We start from the raw sequence: 13,197 nt of genomic DNA, 5'->3' as shown, positions 1-13,197 counted from the left end.
TATGAACCCTGATCCAGAGAAGCATGTCCTTTCCAGCAAAACCCTGGGAGGGGAGCATGGGAAACTGAGAAAGCTGGCTGTGACCTCAAACATCAACTTGACAGCTCCATGAAGCCCAGAAAGAGCTGGGCCCGTCCAGCTATTACACTGCCTGGCCATTCCAGAATGACTCATCCAGCCTACCCCCTGCACCTCCCCACACCTCCCTGCATCCTTTGCAAACTGCAACCCTCACCCACCCGCTCCCACCATCTCCAGCCCTGCCTTTGCTGGGTATCCAGGAGGTCAGGTTGAAATGCAGTAACTCATAATACTCGAGAGAATTTTATGTGCTAAGTGATTTATGTACACTTTTTCTGTCCCAACCCTAAAAAAATAGATGTTGCATTAAATATCTTAGCAGATGAGAAACCTAGCTTCAGAGAAATTAAGTCACTTTCTGTAGATTACAGACAGTAAGCGGTGGAGCAGAGAGTTACATCCCATGACATCGGGTGCCTCTGGAGTTAGCCTGCTCTCCATCAAGAGAAGAGAGGGTAAAGGAAGAGGGCAAGTTAGTGCTAAATATCTGCCCAAATCTGATCTACCTTACCTACCAAGGTCAATGCTACATCTGCTCCCTCCTCCAGAGAGCCTTTCTTGACTTCCCCGGACCACAAGGACAATTTTCATTCTCCCCCTTATTCTAGTTCCCGGAACAATGACTGTGCACGAAGTCTCTCTTTGTTATCTAATTGCATGCGTGCGTGCATGCATGTGTGTGTGTGTGTGTGTGTGTGTGTGTGAGAGAGAGAGAGAGAGAGAGAGAGAGACAGAGAGACAGAGAGAGGCACTAGGGGGCCAGGCAGCGCATTCCAGTCTCTGTGCTGCACTGCACACAGTGTGCTCCCCTGCGGTGACTCCCAGTCTCCCCTTCACTCTCAGCACCAGACAGTGCTAGGTTTGGCTTTCCAAGGACCCTGGGGTCCTAACCACCTTTCACGGACTTTTCTGAGGGCTGGATACAGTTGCCAACAGGTGGACCCTGGTTGAGGACTTTCCTGCCTCCCTTCCCTGAGGTCAGGGTCGGCACCTGTGGGCCCATTACCTTGGACTGTCCGCAGGGCTTGAGGCAGGGGCTACAGCAGAGGCGGTGGCAGCATGGGCAGTGGCTGCGGTCAAGGGTGGCGAGGCCGCACTGGGAGGGGCAGCAGCAGGCAGCTGGGCAGAAGCGGGCAGCAGCGGGGTGGTGGCCTGGCTGGTGCACACTGGAGCATGCTCAATAGGGGTGCTGATGAGGCGGGACCGAAAAAGACAACAGGTCAAGGGGATCCTCTGTATGGGGATGGTGGCTGCAGCAGAGGCAGGCTGGGTGGAAATCACCATCCATTCTGTAAAACCAGCATGGTCTTCCGGTAGGTGTGTTTCCAGCCTCAGGGAAAGAGCCTCCCAGGACCCCAAGAGGGAAGGGCTCAGAGCTCTTGGAGGGCCACAAGAACATCAAAAATATTCTCAAGCCTGGTGAGTTTCCACACACACACCACCATTTTTGTGGACTTCCTAATTTTGCTTTCTCTGTGTATATTATAAAAACACAATGTGGTGGAAAAGTAGATTGAAGTATCAGCCAAATTTCCTCCCCCATCCTGTTTTGCTTTTTCTTTTGCCCTTCCCCATTTAGTTAGAAGCATGCATTGCATTTGAGAAGGAATGATACAAGGCACAAAACAGAGGTAAGATATTTGCACATCAAGGGCCTAGTCTGTGGAGGACCCAGGGCACTGAAAGCATTTGGAAGAGGGATGAAAGCTACCTGCCAGGAAGATCAAGGTCATCTGAACCAGAAAGGAGGCAATGTGGAACGAGGGATTCAAGAATAGAGGTAGCTGTGCCCCTGTTCTGGATAAATCCTGGGGAAGTAGCAGGACCCCAGGGGCCCTCATGCCCATGGTGAAGGGGCAGGCCGACCCAAGACAGGCCAAAGATCCCCACGCCATCATCGAGGGCTTCCCATACCCCAGAGTGACATGGACATGGTCCTGAGTACCTGCACATCCTAGAAGCCTTGTAACTGGGAACAAGAGAGGTCACAGCTCTTCCAGTGTAGACCAGCGTATCCTCACGGGTTGGGAATATCCCAGCAGATGGCAGCACAGGCAGACCACGACCAAGGACCAAATGCCCACGTGCCCAACCCCCCCCCCCCACCCCCACGCCTTGACATCCTGTAAACGCTTCATCCCCAGAAACACTCCAGGCAAAAAAGAGCATCAGAGCCTGGGGTGATGGGATTAGATCTCTGCCATCTGCAAAGCAAGGCAGAGACTAAAATTTAAATTATAGGCAAGCAAAGAAATGCACATTCTTTGCTCATTGGGGTCTTTGGACTAAGATTTGTACTTGCTACAACAGCGGCAGGATATGCAGCGCCTGCGAGTGGAAATGACCTTGCCCGTCCTCTGTAATTCATTTATTGAACTCATACTACGTGCCAGGTATATGTCTTTAATTCCTCACAACAACCCTCTGATCATCGACTCTGCTTAATAGACGAGAGAATGGAGACTGAGAGAAATCAATCGCTCAACCTCCTGGAACTTATTGGCAGTGACAGAAGGATCTGAGTGAGGTGCCTTTGGATTTGAAGCCTTACCGGCTACTTCAAGTGGCCCCTGATGGAGGAAGAAAGACACTTCTCCTTGTGACTAGTCAAGTAGAATCTTTCCCCAACAAAACACACTCTTATTTGAAAAGAATTCAAATACTAATCTTCCCTCTGTGAGTGTTTACTGTATGCCAGGCCTTGTGCCAAACAACTGTACAAGCATCACTCCATTTGATCCTTTCAACCTCGCTGAGCGTTTGGTATCATGATCCTCATTTTACCGATGAAGAACCTGAGGTCCAGAGAGATTGAATCTCTGCTGAACATCACACAGCTGCCAAGGGGCAGAGAAGGGTGTGAGCCCTAATCACTACAAGGCTACTCAGTCTTCAGTATGAAGATGAATCGCCTGGGAATCTTGTTAAAATGCAGCTTCTAGTTCAGTAGGTCTGGGGCAGGCTGGGAGTCTACATGTCTAACAAGTTCCCAGGTGATGCTGCTGCTGCTGGTCGCCAGACCACACTTTGAGTAGCAAGGTGCTGCGGAGGTCTGTCCCAGGTAGCCATGCAAGTGGGCCATGAGCGGTTTACCAAAGCATTGCCAAAGTTCTCTCTTCCATCCAGTGAGGCACGGGGGCAGAGAAGGGCATGAAACAGTGTGAAAGGGTTGGGGAAGAGAACCAGAGGCACGGCGAGGCTTTAGATTGACTGTCCCATGAAAGGGAGTGCCATTCTTCTCCATTGACTGTGTGGGAAGCATTCAGGTTAGACAGAGCATTGGCCATGTCCTGTCCAGCACTTTTGCAGCTCAGTGGTTCTGACAGAAAGCCTCAGGAAGCCCAGCTCTCAGGCCTGCGGCAATGCCATGAGACCACTCACCCACCCTCCATGAAAGAAGCTGATTTCCGGAAGCCATTGCCTGGGAAGGCTCCGGCCGACACAGGACACCTGGTCTCCTTTATTGGTTCTCCCTGACCCTGTTGCATGCTTCTAGTGGGCTTCTGGGAACTGAGGACACCACTCAGGACAAGAGTGATGAAAATATCTGGGCTAGAGACAATAAATACTCTGCAGGACAAATAGAAAGTCGGCTTTGCCTGTCTCTTTTGCTCCAATTCTCTGTCAGATCAGCTTACCTGGTGCTCTCCCCAGGCATAGCTCCAAATGAACACTGAATTCTGAGTTGGGGGGGGGGGGCTGTGGGCCCTAGGAAAATTCATGATCTAGCATCCTATTTAGGGCCACTGTTGACAGACACTAAGCAGCCAGGGCCTAGGGGAAGTAGGAATGGCACTGAGGGAATCCTGAGGATCTCGGGTTCTTGTCCAGGTCAGCTCTGGCCTGAAGTTCCACAGGCCCCCCAAAACCCCAAGGAGAGTAGGGAACTTACTTGGCCCTGGCTGCGGCCCCAAAGAGAGTGCCCATGAGATCACTGCAGCCTGGTCTAGGATTCGACAGCTGCTTCCTGACTCGATCATAATCCACTTTAAATATCAAAGCAAAACCAAAGCAAACAACACGTACTCAAATGCTCACAGCTGCATGGGAAGTGTATGGCCAGAGGGAAAACACACCCTGGCTACAGACCCCCATCAGCCCACATCTTCCCTCAATCTGGTCGGCATCAAGGAGAGCGTGCCAACCCCGTGCCTCTGCTCTGTTGTGATGGCTCTTGATGGAGAGAATGGCAGGACTTGGTTGATGTTCTTATTGATGGTGACGATATGTATGGCAAGGATGAGGATGGTCTTGGTGATGGTGCCAGGTCTTGGGTTTTTACAGTCATGGGCTCTGGTTGGAACTGTGGGTGATGGCGGAGGTGTGATTGATCGTGCTGGGGGGTGGTTGCCATTATTTAGGTGAGGATGCTATTTGTATTAGTTAAGAAAATGGGATATGAACACCTCTGGTGATTGCATGATGGGCAGAACACCAGTCAGGGGGCTGGTCTTGAAATGACTCACGCTGCCACCTATCTAGCTGGCATTCCATCTTGCAACCTAATGGCTAGTGCTCAGGGAAGCCCTGCCCATATCACTCTGCAGTGAGGCCACTGCACCGCACAACTCCAGGGGCCCTGTTGTCATTGGAGTCTATGCTAACGACACCCCTCGAGAACAGTGTATGGCGATCCCCACAGATGGTAGTGTGAATGGGACCTTGCAGCCTTTGCTAGTTCCACGTTGCCTTCAGAATACAAAGTCCCCAAGGCTGGCATCCCAGCTCTGGACCACAAACCATAACATCCTCTGCATTCCTTCCATTCCAGCCAAAATGATTAAGTTGGGGTTCTGGGACACCCCTTCTTCTCCTCAGCACCCTTCCTCTCTGCTTAGAGCACCTGTCCAGCCTTCTCTACCTGCCCTTGTCCTAATCCTAACTGCTCATGAAGCTCAAACACGCAAATGCCTTCTTCCAGGAAGCTTTCTCTGACCCTCCACTTGGTCGGAGGGTGGGGGGTGCTCCTTATCTCTGGACCTCACATGACCAAACTTGCATCATGATTAGCCACTGCCCACATTGGTCCTTTCTGATTCCTTTGGCACCCACAGCAGTCAGGCATGGTGCCTTGACTAATGCCCACAGACGCTGAATGCCAGATGAGGAAATCTCTCCTATTTACTCTAGAGGGCTTTACGTAGACCCCTGGCCTGGGGCCACTCAATGTGCTTGTGCAGGGGCCTGGGGTCATTGGGAAGACACCAGGCAGGCTAGAAAACAAATAAGGACCTTCTAGGGCTTCAAGAGGGCTTCAATGGGCAGGGGCTGAAGACAGGGGTCTGTGAGGCTACCAGCTCTGACTAGTTGGCCCAGGTCCTCCACCAGCCTCAGGATACCCACTGCCTGGGACTTCTCTCTGTCTAGCAGCTCATGGCCACACAACCTACCCTTGGGCCTTAGAAGTCCTTAGTAAAAGGTCAGCTAAATATGGGTGTGCTACAGGATGCCTAGATGTAAGCAGAAGTCCACAACAACCCTCCCCTGTTGATCCCCCAGCCAGCCTGCCCTGCCTGGTCCTGGCCTTGGCCCTGGACTCAGACTGCTAGAGACAGGAAGAGATGGGAGGCCAAAGTGGAACAGGCTGGTGGGGGATTTGGGGGAGCATCTCAGTGTGGTTGACAGGATAGAGCTCTCTCCCTGGTCATCTCTTCCAGGTGGGATTGCCAAGTCCCTAGAGGCAGAAAGAAAGCCTGTGCCCAGGAAGTGGGAGACGGAGCAGGTCTCTGGCCCAGTCTAGCAATGGGGGGTGGGGTGGGGGTGGGCGTGGTTTGAGGGATGGACCTTGGCATCTGCCTTTACTTACTAAGTGCTGCTGGTCTCACACTTTCAGCCTGTGGTTCCCTCAATCAGAGGATAGGCCGATGGGTAGACAGGTGGGTGGGGGGGACATGAGCCTGTCAGCTGGGCCCTTCCTGAATGGTCAGGACTAGAACAAGGCCACAGGTGGCTGGGGCTGACAGCAAGACCATGACAGGTCTTCCACACGCACCTGCCACCTGGGCAAGGCTCTGCCAAACACATCTTCCACCTCCTCTCCTCTCAGCCATGGCCTTGGCCCACCGAGGACTCCCAGCAATCCCCTTGTGAACTGCTCTTTAGTCCAGGCAAGTCCCTTTTCTCACTTCCTGGACCAGGGCTGAGCATGACAGCGCCTTCCTGGGAGAGGGGCTTGCAGCATGCTAGGGATGGGGATGATTTCTGATCAGTAAGGAGGGCTGGCTCAGCCTGCTGGTAGTGGCTGGGTGTGGGGGGGGGGGGAGGCAGGAGGCATTCCAGAATGCCCCCACCCCTACTGCCCTGTGGGAGGCTATGGACTCCCACCCACCATTCGGCCCACCTGAGCTCCACAGCCTGGGTGGGGCCCTCAAGTCAGGAGATGCACAGCAGGCAGAACTGCGCCGGGGTTCCAGCCCCAGCGGGCACTGCCCCTGCCCCTGCCCCTTTCCTGGTGGTGCCTGTCCTCTCCCCATCTTGGAATGTCCCTCTCGAGTGGTACGCACACAGGCACAGCATGACGGGGGCTGGTTTGATTCATTTTCAATCCTCTTTATTTCAGAACAAGCATGCTTATATGTACAGGAGAGAGAACTAGGGATCCAGCGCATACAGCACAGAGAGGAGAGCACACGCCCAATCTCACCACGGCCAGGAGGGGCCTCTGCCTCATCTACCCTGGGGTTTCCACTTACTCTGCACAGAGCCCTGCTCCAGGCTGCCCAGGTTCCAGAGAGCAGCGAGGGAGCGAGTGGGGCCAGGGGTTGGCCTCTTCCCGGGACCCTGATCTATAGGTGGCTTGTTCCAGGACAGCACTAGGCCAGGCTGCCTCTCCTAGCAGCTGAAGGGGATGGGAAATCAACCAGTGGCATGTTCTGTTTCCCTTGGTTCTGGGGCGTGATGCCAGCAAACCCTGCCACGTCCTCTCTGATCTATGGCTAAGGCCCTGGGCAGGGGAGCAGAGGCTGGGGCCACGTGGGGTTGGGGAGGATTGCACTCGGCGGGTGGCCAGGAGGGGGTGCAGTGCTGTGTGGGGCTGGGCCTCGGCCATCAGCTCTGGGGGAGCAGAGAGCAGAACTGCCACAGTTGGCTGTCAAAGGTGCCCCCCAGCACCCCTATACATTCTCAAGCATCACCATGGGGCTCACATGCCAGATCTGTGTGTGGGGGGTGGAAGGTGGGGGTCCAGCCTGAGAGGAGTGGGGGGATTCCAGATAGCCTCTTAGCTTTTAACATTAAGGATTTGGGCCGAAAGGCCATGGTGCCAGTTGCGCAATTTGGCAAAACGTGGGCTGTTACGTTCCGTTTCAAACCTTTCCCTGTGGCACAGAGAGAGAGACAGAGACAGAGACAGAAAGAAGAGAGGAAGAGAGAAAGGGGTTAGGGGATGTGTCCCATTCCCCTGTCTGACAGCTCGGGCAGGGGGCACGGGGCGGGCAGGAATTTGGTTTGGAGAGGCTTTGCCACCCATGGAATACTTTCCAGATAGTCAGGACTGGTTTGGGGCAACACCAGAGTCCTAAGGGCCAGGACTGAGGGACTGAAGTCCCTGAGCTAAGTGAGTAGGAAGCTATAGAGAAGGGGCCTGGCTAGTGGGCCTGAGGACAGGCTGGGCAAAGGCGGGGGGGTGGTCACTGGTTCTCCCTGGCCCGTGTGGTTAGGGCTGGGCAGGGCTGCTTTGGCTGTAGGCTCTCAGGACTGAACCAAATAGGCAGGTGGGCCTAGCATGGTCTCTGTCCCCAAGCTGGGCATCAAGAAAGAGGAACGCCTGTTCCCATGATGAGGTTTGGTGAGCAGACCGTTCACCTCCCTATGCTTCCCTGGCCTTTGCCAAGCCTTCTCTGCCCCCAGAGAGAAGCCTTCAGATACACCAATTGCCCCCATCTGCCCAGGCCTGAGCACGGCCAGGCAGGAACATGTGTGCACACACATACTCACGAGACCACTGGCACGCAGACAGAGGACCAGGACTTGCCAACACTTCCCATCAATAGGGCTTCTGGGGCCCACCCCACAGTCTGCTAAGTCGAGGGCATAGGACGAAACGGGCAAAGAGCAGCCAGAAACATAGGAATGGAGGAGAGGGCATGCCTGGGCCAGGCCAGTGCCACAGACGCCAGAATCCTACATCTTCCAGGCCGGAGGGGCCGCTAACATTCTCCAGACCAGAGGTGCAAATTGGTGGCTCAGGGGCCGCATCTAGCCACAAACGCAGTGTTTAGCCCAGATAGTATTTAAAACTCCTTTTAAAAATTAATTGCTACATCCAGACCATGGAATACCACTCAGTAATAAAAAGAAATGAATGAACTATGGTACACGTGACAGCTTGGATGAATCCCCAGGGAACTGGCCTGACTAAAGAAAGCCAATCCCACAAGGTCACAGGCTGTACAATTCCATATATATAACATTCTTGAAATGATAAAACTATAGAAATGGAGGACAGATAACAGATTAGTGGTCGCCACAGGTTAAGGAGAGGGTGCCCACGGTAGGGAGGTGGGTGTCGCTGTAAATGGGCAACAGGGGGAGATCCTTGGGGCGATGGAAATAGTCTGTGTTTGGCTATACCAGTGTCAACAGCCTGGTTGTGATATTTTACTATAGTTTTGCAAAATGTTACCATTGGGGGATAAAGGGAACATAGGATCTCTCTATATCATTTCTCACAACTACGTGCCCAAATCTGCAATTATCTAAAAATAAGTAGCTCAAGAAGTGAATTGCCAGCATATAAAAGCCAGGAAGACCCAGTTTAGGTCTCTAAAAACAGAGATGGGGCAATGCTGGTCTTACGTTTCCCCAGTAGCTCTGCATCCCCACGTACACACCTTGCCCCCTTCCCACGTCTACATTACGAGGTAGACTCCCTCGCTACACCTCAAGTCCTGATATTGTGTCTCTGTAGAAGATTCTGTTAGACAAAACGGGCCCACTGCTAACATAGTTGAAAACCACTGTTTGGGACCAAACTTTCCTGATACCAAAGAAGAAACCAAGGCCCAGAGACATCATGCGAATGGCCTCAAACCGCACAGAAACTCAGCCTCAGAACTATGATCCACCTGCCGGGCATCTTCTGCTGCCTGCCTCTCTGAGGCTGGGGAGGGAGGGAGGGAAGGAAGAGAGCAGAAGCGGGGGCCCTGCCGATAGCACTACGCGTGGCAACAATCCACCATCCCATAGAGACCACCCAGGACACGGGTGTGACCAGTTTGCCCAGCCAGGCCCACAGCCTTTGTCATCAGTGCTCAGTGACGGGCTCAGAGACAGTCCTGGAGAGTCAGTGGACCCTAGTGAGCCTGCTCTGCTTGCAGCTGTTTGTAAATTCACAGCCTGCCAAAGAGAGGAGCAGGGAGAGGAAGGAAGAGATGGGGCAGAGAGGGAAGGGAGCTGGCAGAAGAGAATGGACGTGAAGAACTGGGACACCCCACAAGGGCTTCTCAGGGACACCCCAGGGGGGTCCTGGGTTCTCCAGGTGTGGTTTTCAAACTTGCTAGACAGGACACCCGGAATGAAAAATCCACAAAACTCAGGTAACTTTTGTTATCCTCACGAAGTTTCCATTGGAGGGAGGGCTCTGGGCTGTGCTGGCACCGGGAGACTCAGCCACAGGAGCTGGGACTGAGCTGGCTGTGCACAGGGAGGAAAGAGGACACTGAGGTGCCCAGGGAGGCCACAGGGACTACAGGGAGGAGCCAGTGAGCAGTGAGTCCCTGAGCTCTGTAGGAAGTAGGGGAGGGAGAAGAAAATGAACCACAGAAGGGTACACGATGGAGAAGGGACTTGGGAAGTTTTTACGCTGTTGGTGGAGGAGTGTGCAAGACAACCCTCGCCTTCAGCTCCTCTGTGAACTTGTCTCTCAGATCAACTGTGTTCCTTGACATCTGGGGTCTCAGAGAGGCACAGAGTTCCTTGCACAGGTGAACAGTGGGTAAATGCAGAAACTGCTCTTACAGGCAGTTGAGCACAAGGTGGGGGCCAGAGGATGTCTGGGTTTCACACCGGATTCCTCTGGGATGGTTACACCCAAGCAGCGGGAACCCCATGCCTCAAAGATTCAAGCTCTGCTTAGGACAAAGTGAGGCTTGCCCCCACTCCCATCCTCGTCAGGACTGCCCAACGTGGAGCCGAACATCCGACCCCTGGAGTGCCTTCTCCAAGTCAGGGGGAAGCTTCTGTGACCTCTCTCAGATTAGAGGCTCGGCTTTTGGATGGAGGCACTGTTCGCGCTACTTCAGATGGAGGCCAGGAACCACAGTATTACCTGCACCCGTGCAGGAGCCGGCAGGGGGCTGCAGTCTAAGCCTGCCTGAAGAGTTTGCTGACATGCTGGGGTCTTTCCTGAGAGGGAAGCCAAGTCCACAGCAGGTGCCTGGGCTATTTAGGGACCTGGCCTGCCTCACCTGTAAGGATAGGGTCCTTGGAGATTAGGCTCTGCCTTGGGCTGGCCAGCACGTGGGCACTGGAACCTCAGAGAGAAGCTACCTGCTACCAGGTACTGGAGACACCCTGAGTGTCAGGAGCCAGGACCCCAAGAAGAGGTCAGGGCTCTGAGCTGCTCTGGGACTCTACAGCGTTCAGGGTTGGGGGCGGGGAGGCCTGGGAGGTGGAGCAGAGACAGGTGAGGGGAGAGTTTGCAGGGTCCTCGGACACACAGACTGCCACCTGCCCCCGAGGCCACCAGTGCCGCCACCTGGTACAGAACACCTGACACCATGGCATTCCCGCCTATCTCCCCACCACACGGCGACAGGAAGAAGAAAGCACCTTTGCACACGTACAAGCCTATAGAGGCTATCTGTCACCTTGGACAGGTTGCCAGGCCCCAGGGTTGGCAAACTCAGGTTCTGTGGGAGTCAGCTACATGGCAGCGGTGTGCAGTGAAGCCCACCCTGGGGAGGCAGCCTTCCTAAGAGACCTTAGGATTCCTTCCTGTCAGTGCTGCTAAATTGGGAGAAAGAGGAGGCCAGCTGCCCTCAGCCAACAAGATGGGTCAGCAGGGTCTCGGAGTGCAGCTTCCGACTTGGCAGTGGGGAAGGCTGGGATTGGGGCTTAGCCCCCTGGGGAGCAAGGACCCTGACCAGCTTGGACCCAGGGTGAGAACAAGCATGATCCCTTCTTCTCAGTGGGCCACTTGGGCAGCCCGGGGCCCGTGCTGTGACCAGTGGCCCCAGTCACTACTTCAGACTTTAATCACAAGCAGAATTGAACCACTGTGCCCACTACAAGCCTCACTCTCAGGTCCTCAGGCTGCTTGGAATTCAAATGAAAATGTCCACCCCCTCCTACGGCCGTGGGGGGAATGGGCTTTTGGGGGAAGGCTTTGAGGACAACTTTCCAGAAATTACAGTCAGGAAAAGGGAGAGGAGCAGAAGGCTTATGCCTTTCCAGTCCTGGGTTGTTGGGTGTCCCCAAAGCCTTCACCGCAGGGCCAGAGATCCCAGGGCAGAGGGCTGACAGCGATTCAGCCTGTGGGAGGAAGGGGAGCTGCTTTGAGCTGGGGGGTAGAATTGGGAGGGGTAGAATTGAGGGAGAAAGCAGGATGGAGCCTCTTGTTAGGCCCTCTTTCCAGATTTCCCTACAGAAACACCTGCAGTAGCTGAGGGAGAGGCTCTAAAACCTGCAGCAGAGTTCTCAAGACCCCAAGGTCCTATGCCTTCTGCTGGGGGCTGAGCCATGCTCCTGTGGGGTTAGGCCGTGGGGGGAAAGACGAGCCTGCCCTCATATCCACAGGACTGGGCAGAACAGTACCGAGGAGATGCTTCTAAAAGGAGGGAATGGCCCATGAGGACTGGAGACTGCCTTTAATACTGTCTTTTGTGTTCTCACTCAATAACTTTGCAGAGCCTGAAAATACTCCAGGGGAAACACAAAAGACAGAAGTTCCACCTTCTAAATGGTGTCTGGTTAATGAGGTGTGAGCTCAGAGTGGTTGGTCACCAGAAGTGCTCCAGAGGAGACAGTCAGGGCCTGAAAGGCAGGGCTCTGTCTCATGGGAAGGAGAGAAAACACCCTGCTGGCTTCCTGATGGAAGGAACCTAGGGATGCTTAAGCTGTTTGCTGGGGGTGAGGGGTGGGGGGCTGTAAGACCCCTCTATCAGTGAGCTGCATTGCTCCCTGGGTGTATATGGGTGGCTTCAAGGAGGAAGGTGGAAAAAACAGAAACAGCACGCGGGAGCCACAGAGCACAGGAGCAGGACCGCTGAGGGCTCAGTCACACTTAAAATAGCTAGATACTAACTTTTGAGCTAAATCACACACCATCTCAGTTCAGGCTCTGTGTAGACACGTTGCAGGCATTGGAGGGTTAAGAACCGTTACTGGAACTGCATGCCATCGTTAGCAGGCCTGGGGGACCACACTTTAGGCTGGGGTGCCCCAGCCACAAAGTGGAAGCAGCTTAGATTGGCAAAAACATAGGTTCAAAAATGAAATCTACATCAACTCTGAGCTGACCCCAGAGCTCCACTCTCCACACGATCCTGTGATCACTACATGCTGATTAGCAAGTATAGAAAGCTTGGCCCCAGGTAAAAGAGCACCTCTGAGCCCCAGTCCCGTGCGGAGAGGCCGCCCATGGACGCACTGGCCCAAAGCAGACTCTCCCAAGAAGAGCATGCACAACATTTGCCGCCGGAAGTGGAAACACAATCCTCAGGGGCTCCATGCCTCACCATGGAAGGCCCCAGCAGGTTCCAGTGGGTTCCAGGGCAGCGTGCCCCCCTCATGCCCAGGCTCATGAGCACCTGGCAGGATGCAGGTGGTAGGTTAGCAGTTGTGGTCCCAGGCCTGCCACTGGTGGGATACCATACCCTGAGCCGCTTCGCCTTGCAGAAGCCTCTTCTCACGCCCAGGCTTGTCCTTCCTAGCAGAGCTATTGTGCTTTGAGCGATTTATGGAACTACTACATTAGCATAGGTCTGGACAGGTGGATCCTGAGGTCAGATGCCCATGCCCAGCACAGCCCTCCCCGTGCCTGCTTTCCAGTGCCTAGCCTCCAGACTCACAGGGGACAGACCCTGAGATGAGTGGGGAAGGCAAGGCAGCCGGCCCGGTGCCCTCACAGGGAGAGATGCCCTCATTCTCAACAGCCCAGCAAAGGCCAAAGCAGCC

General features: G+C 54.2%; 1 protein-coding gene across 4 annotated transcripts in view; it reads right to left on the bottom strand.

Annotated features, from left to right (window-relative positions):
- LDB3 (LIM domain binding 3) overlaps positions 1-13,197 on the bottom strand; it is a 64,364-nt gene that overhangs the window by 25,477 nt on the left and 25,690 nt on the right. For 2 of the 4 annotated variants that reach the window (XM_042909364.1, XM_042909363.1), the window contains one exon: positions 1,088-1,270. In XM_042909364.1, the coding sequence (XP_042765298.1) occupies positions 1,088-1,270 (183 nt within the window). Of the gene's footprint in view, positions 1-1,087; positions 1,271-6,628; positions 7,398-13,197 lie in introns of those variants that run through there. The other 2 variants (XM_042909365.1, XM_042909366.1) reach the window with 1 other exon arrangement.

The sequence above is a fragment of the Panthera leo genome, chromosome D2, assembly GCF_018350215.1.
Source record: "Panthera leo isolate Ple1 chromosome D2, P.leo_Ple1_pat1.1, whole genome shotgun sequence".
NCBI lineage: Eukaryota > Metazoa > Chordata > Mammalia > Carnivora > Felidae > Panthera > Panthera leo.
The sequence above is the reverse complement of the archived record's forward strand: the minus strand, read 5'-3'. Positions and strand labels throughout refer to the sequence as shown.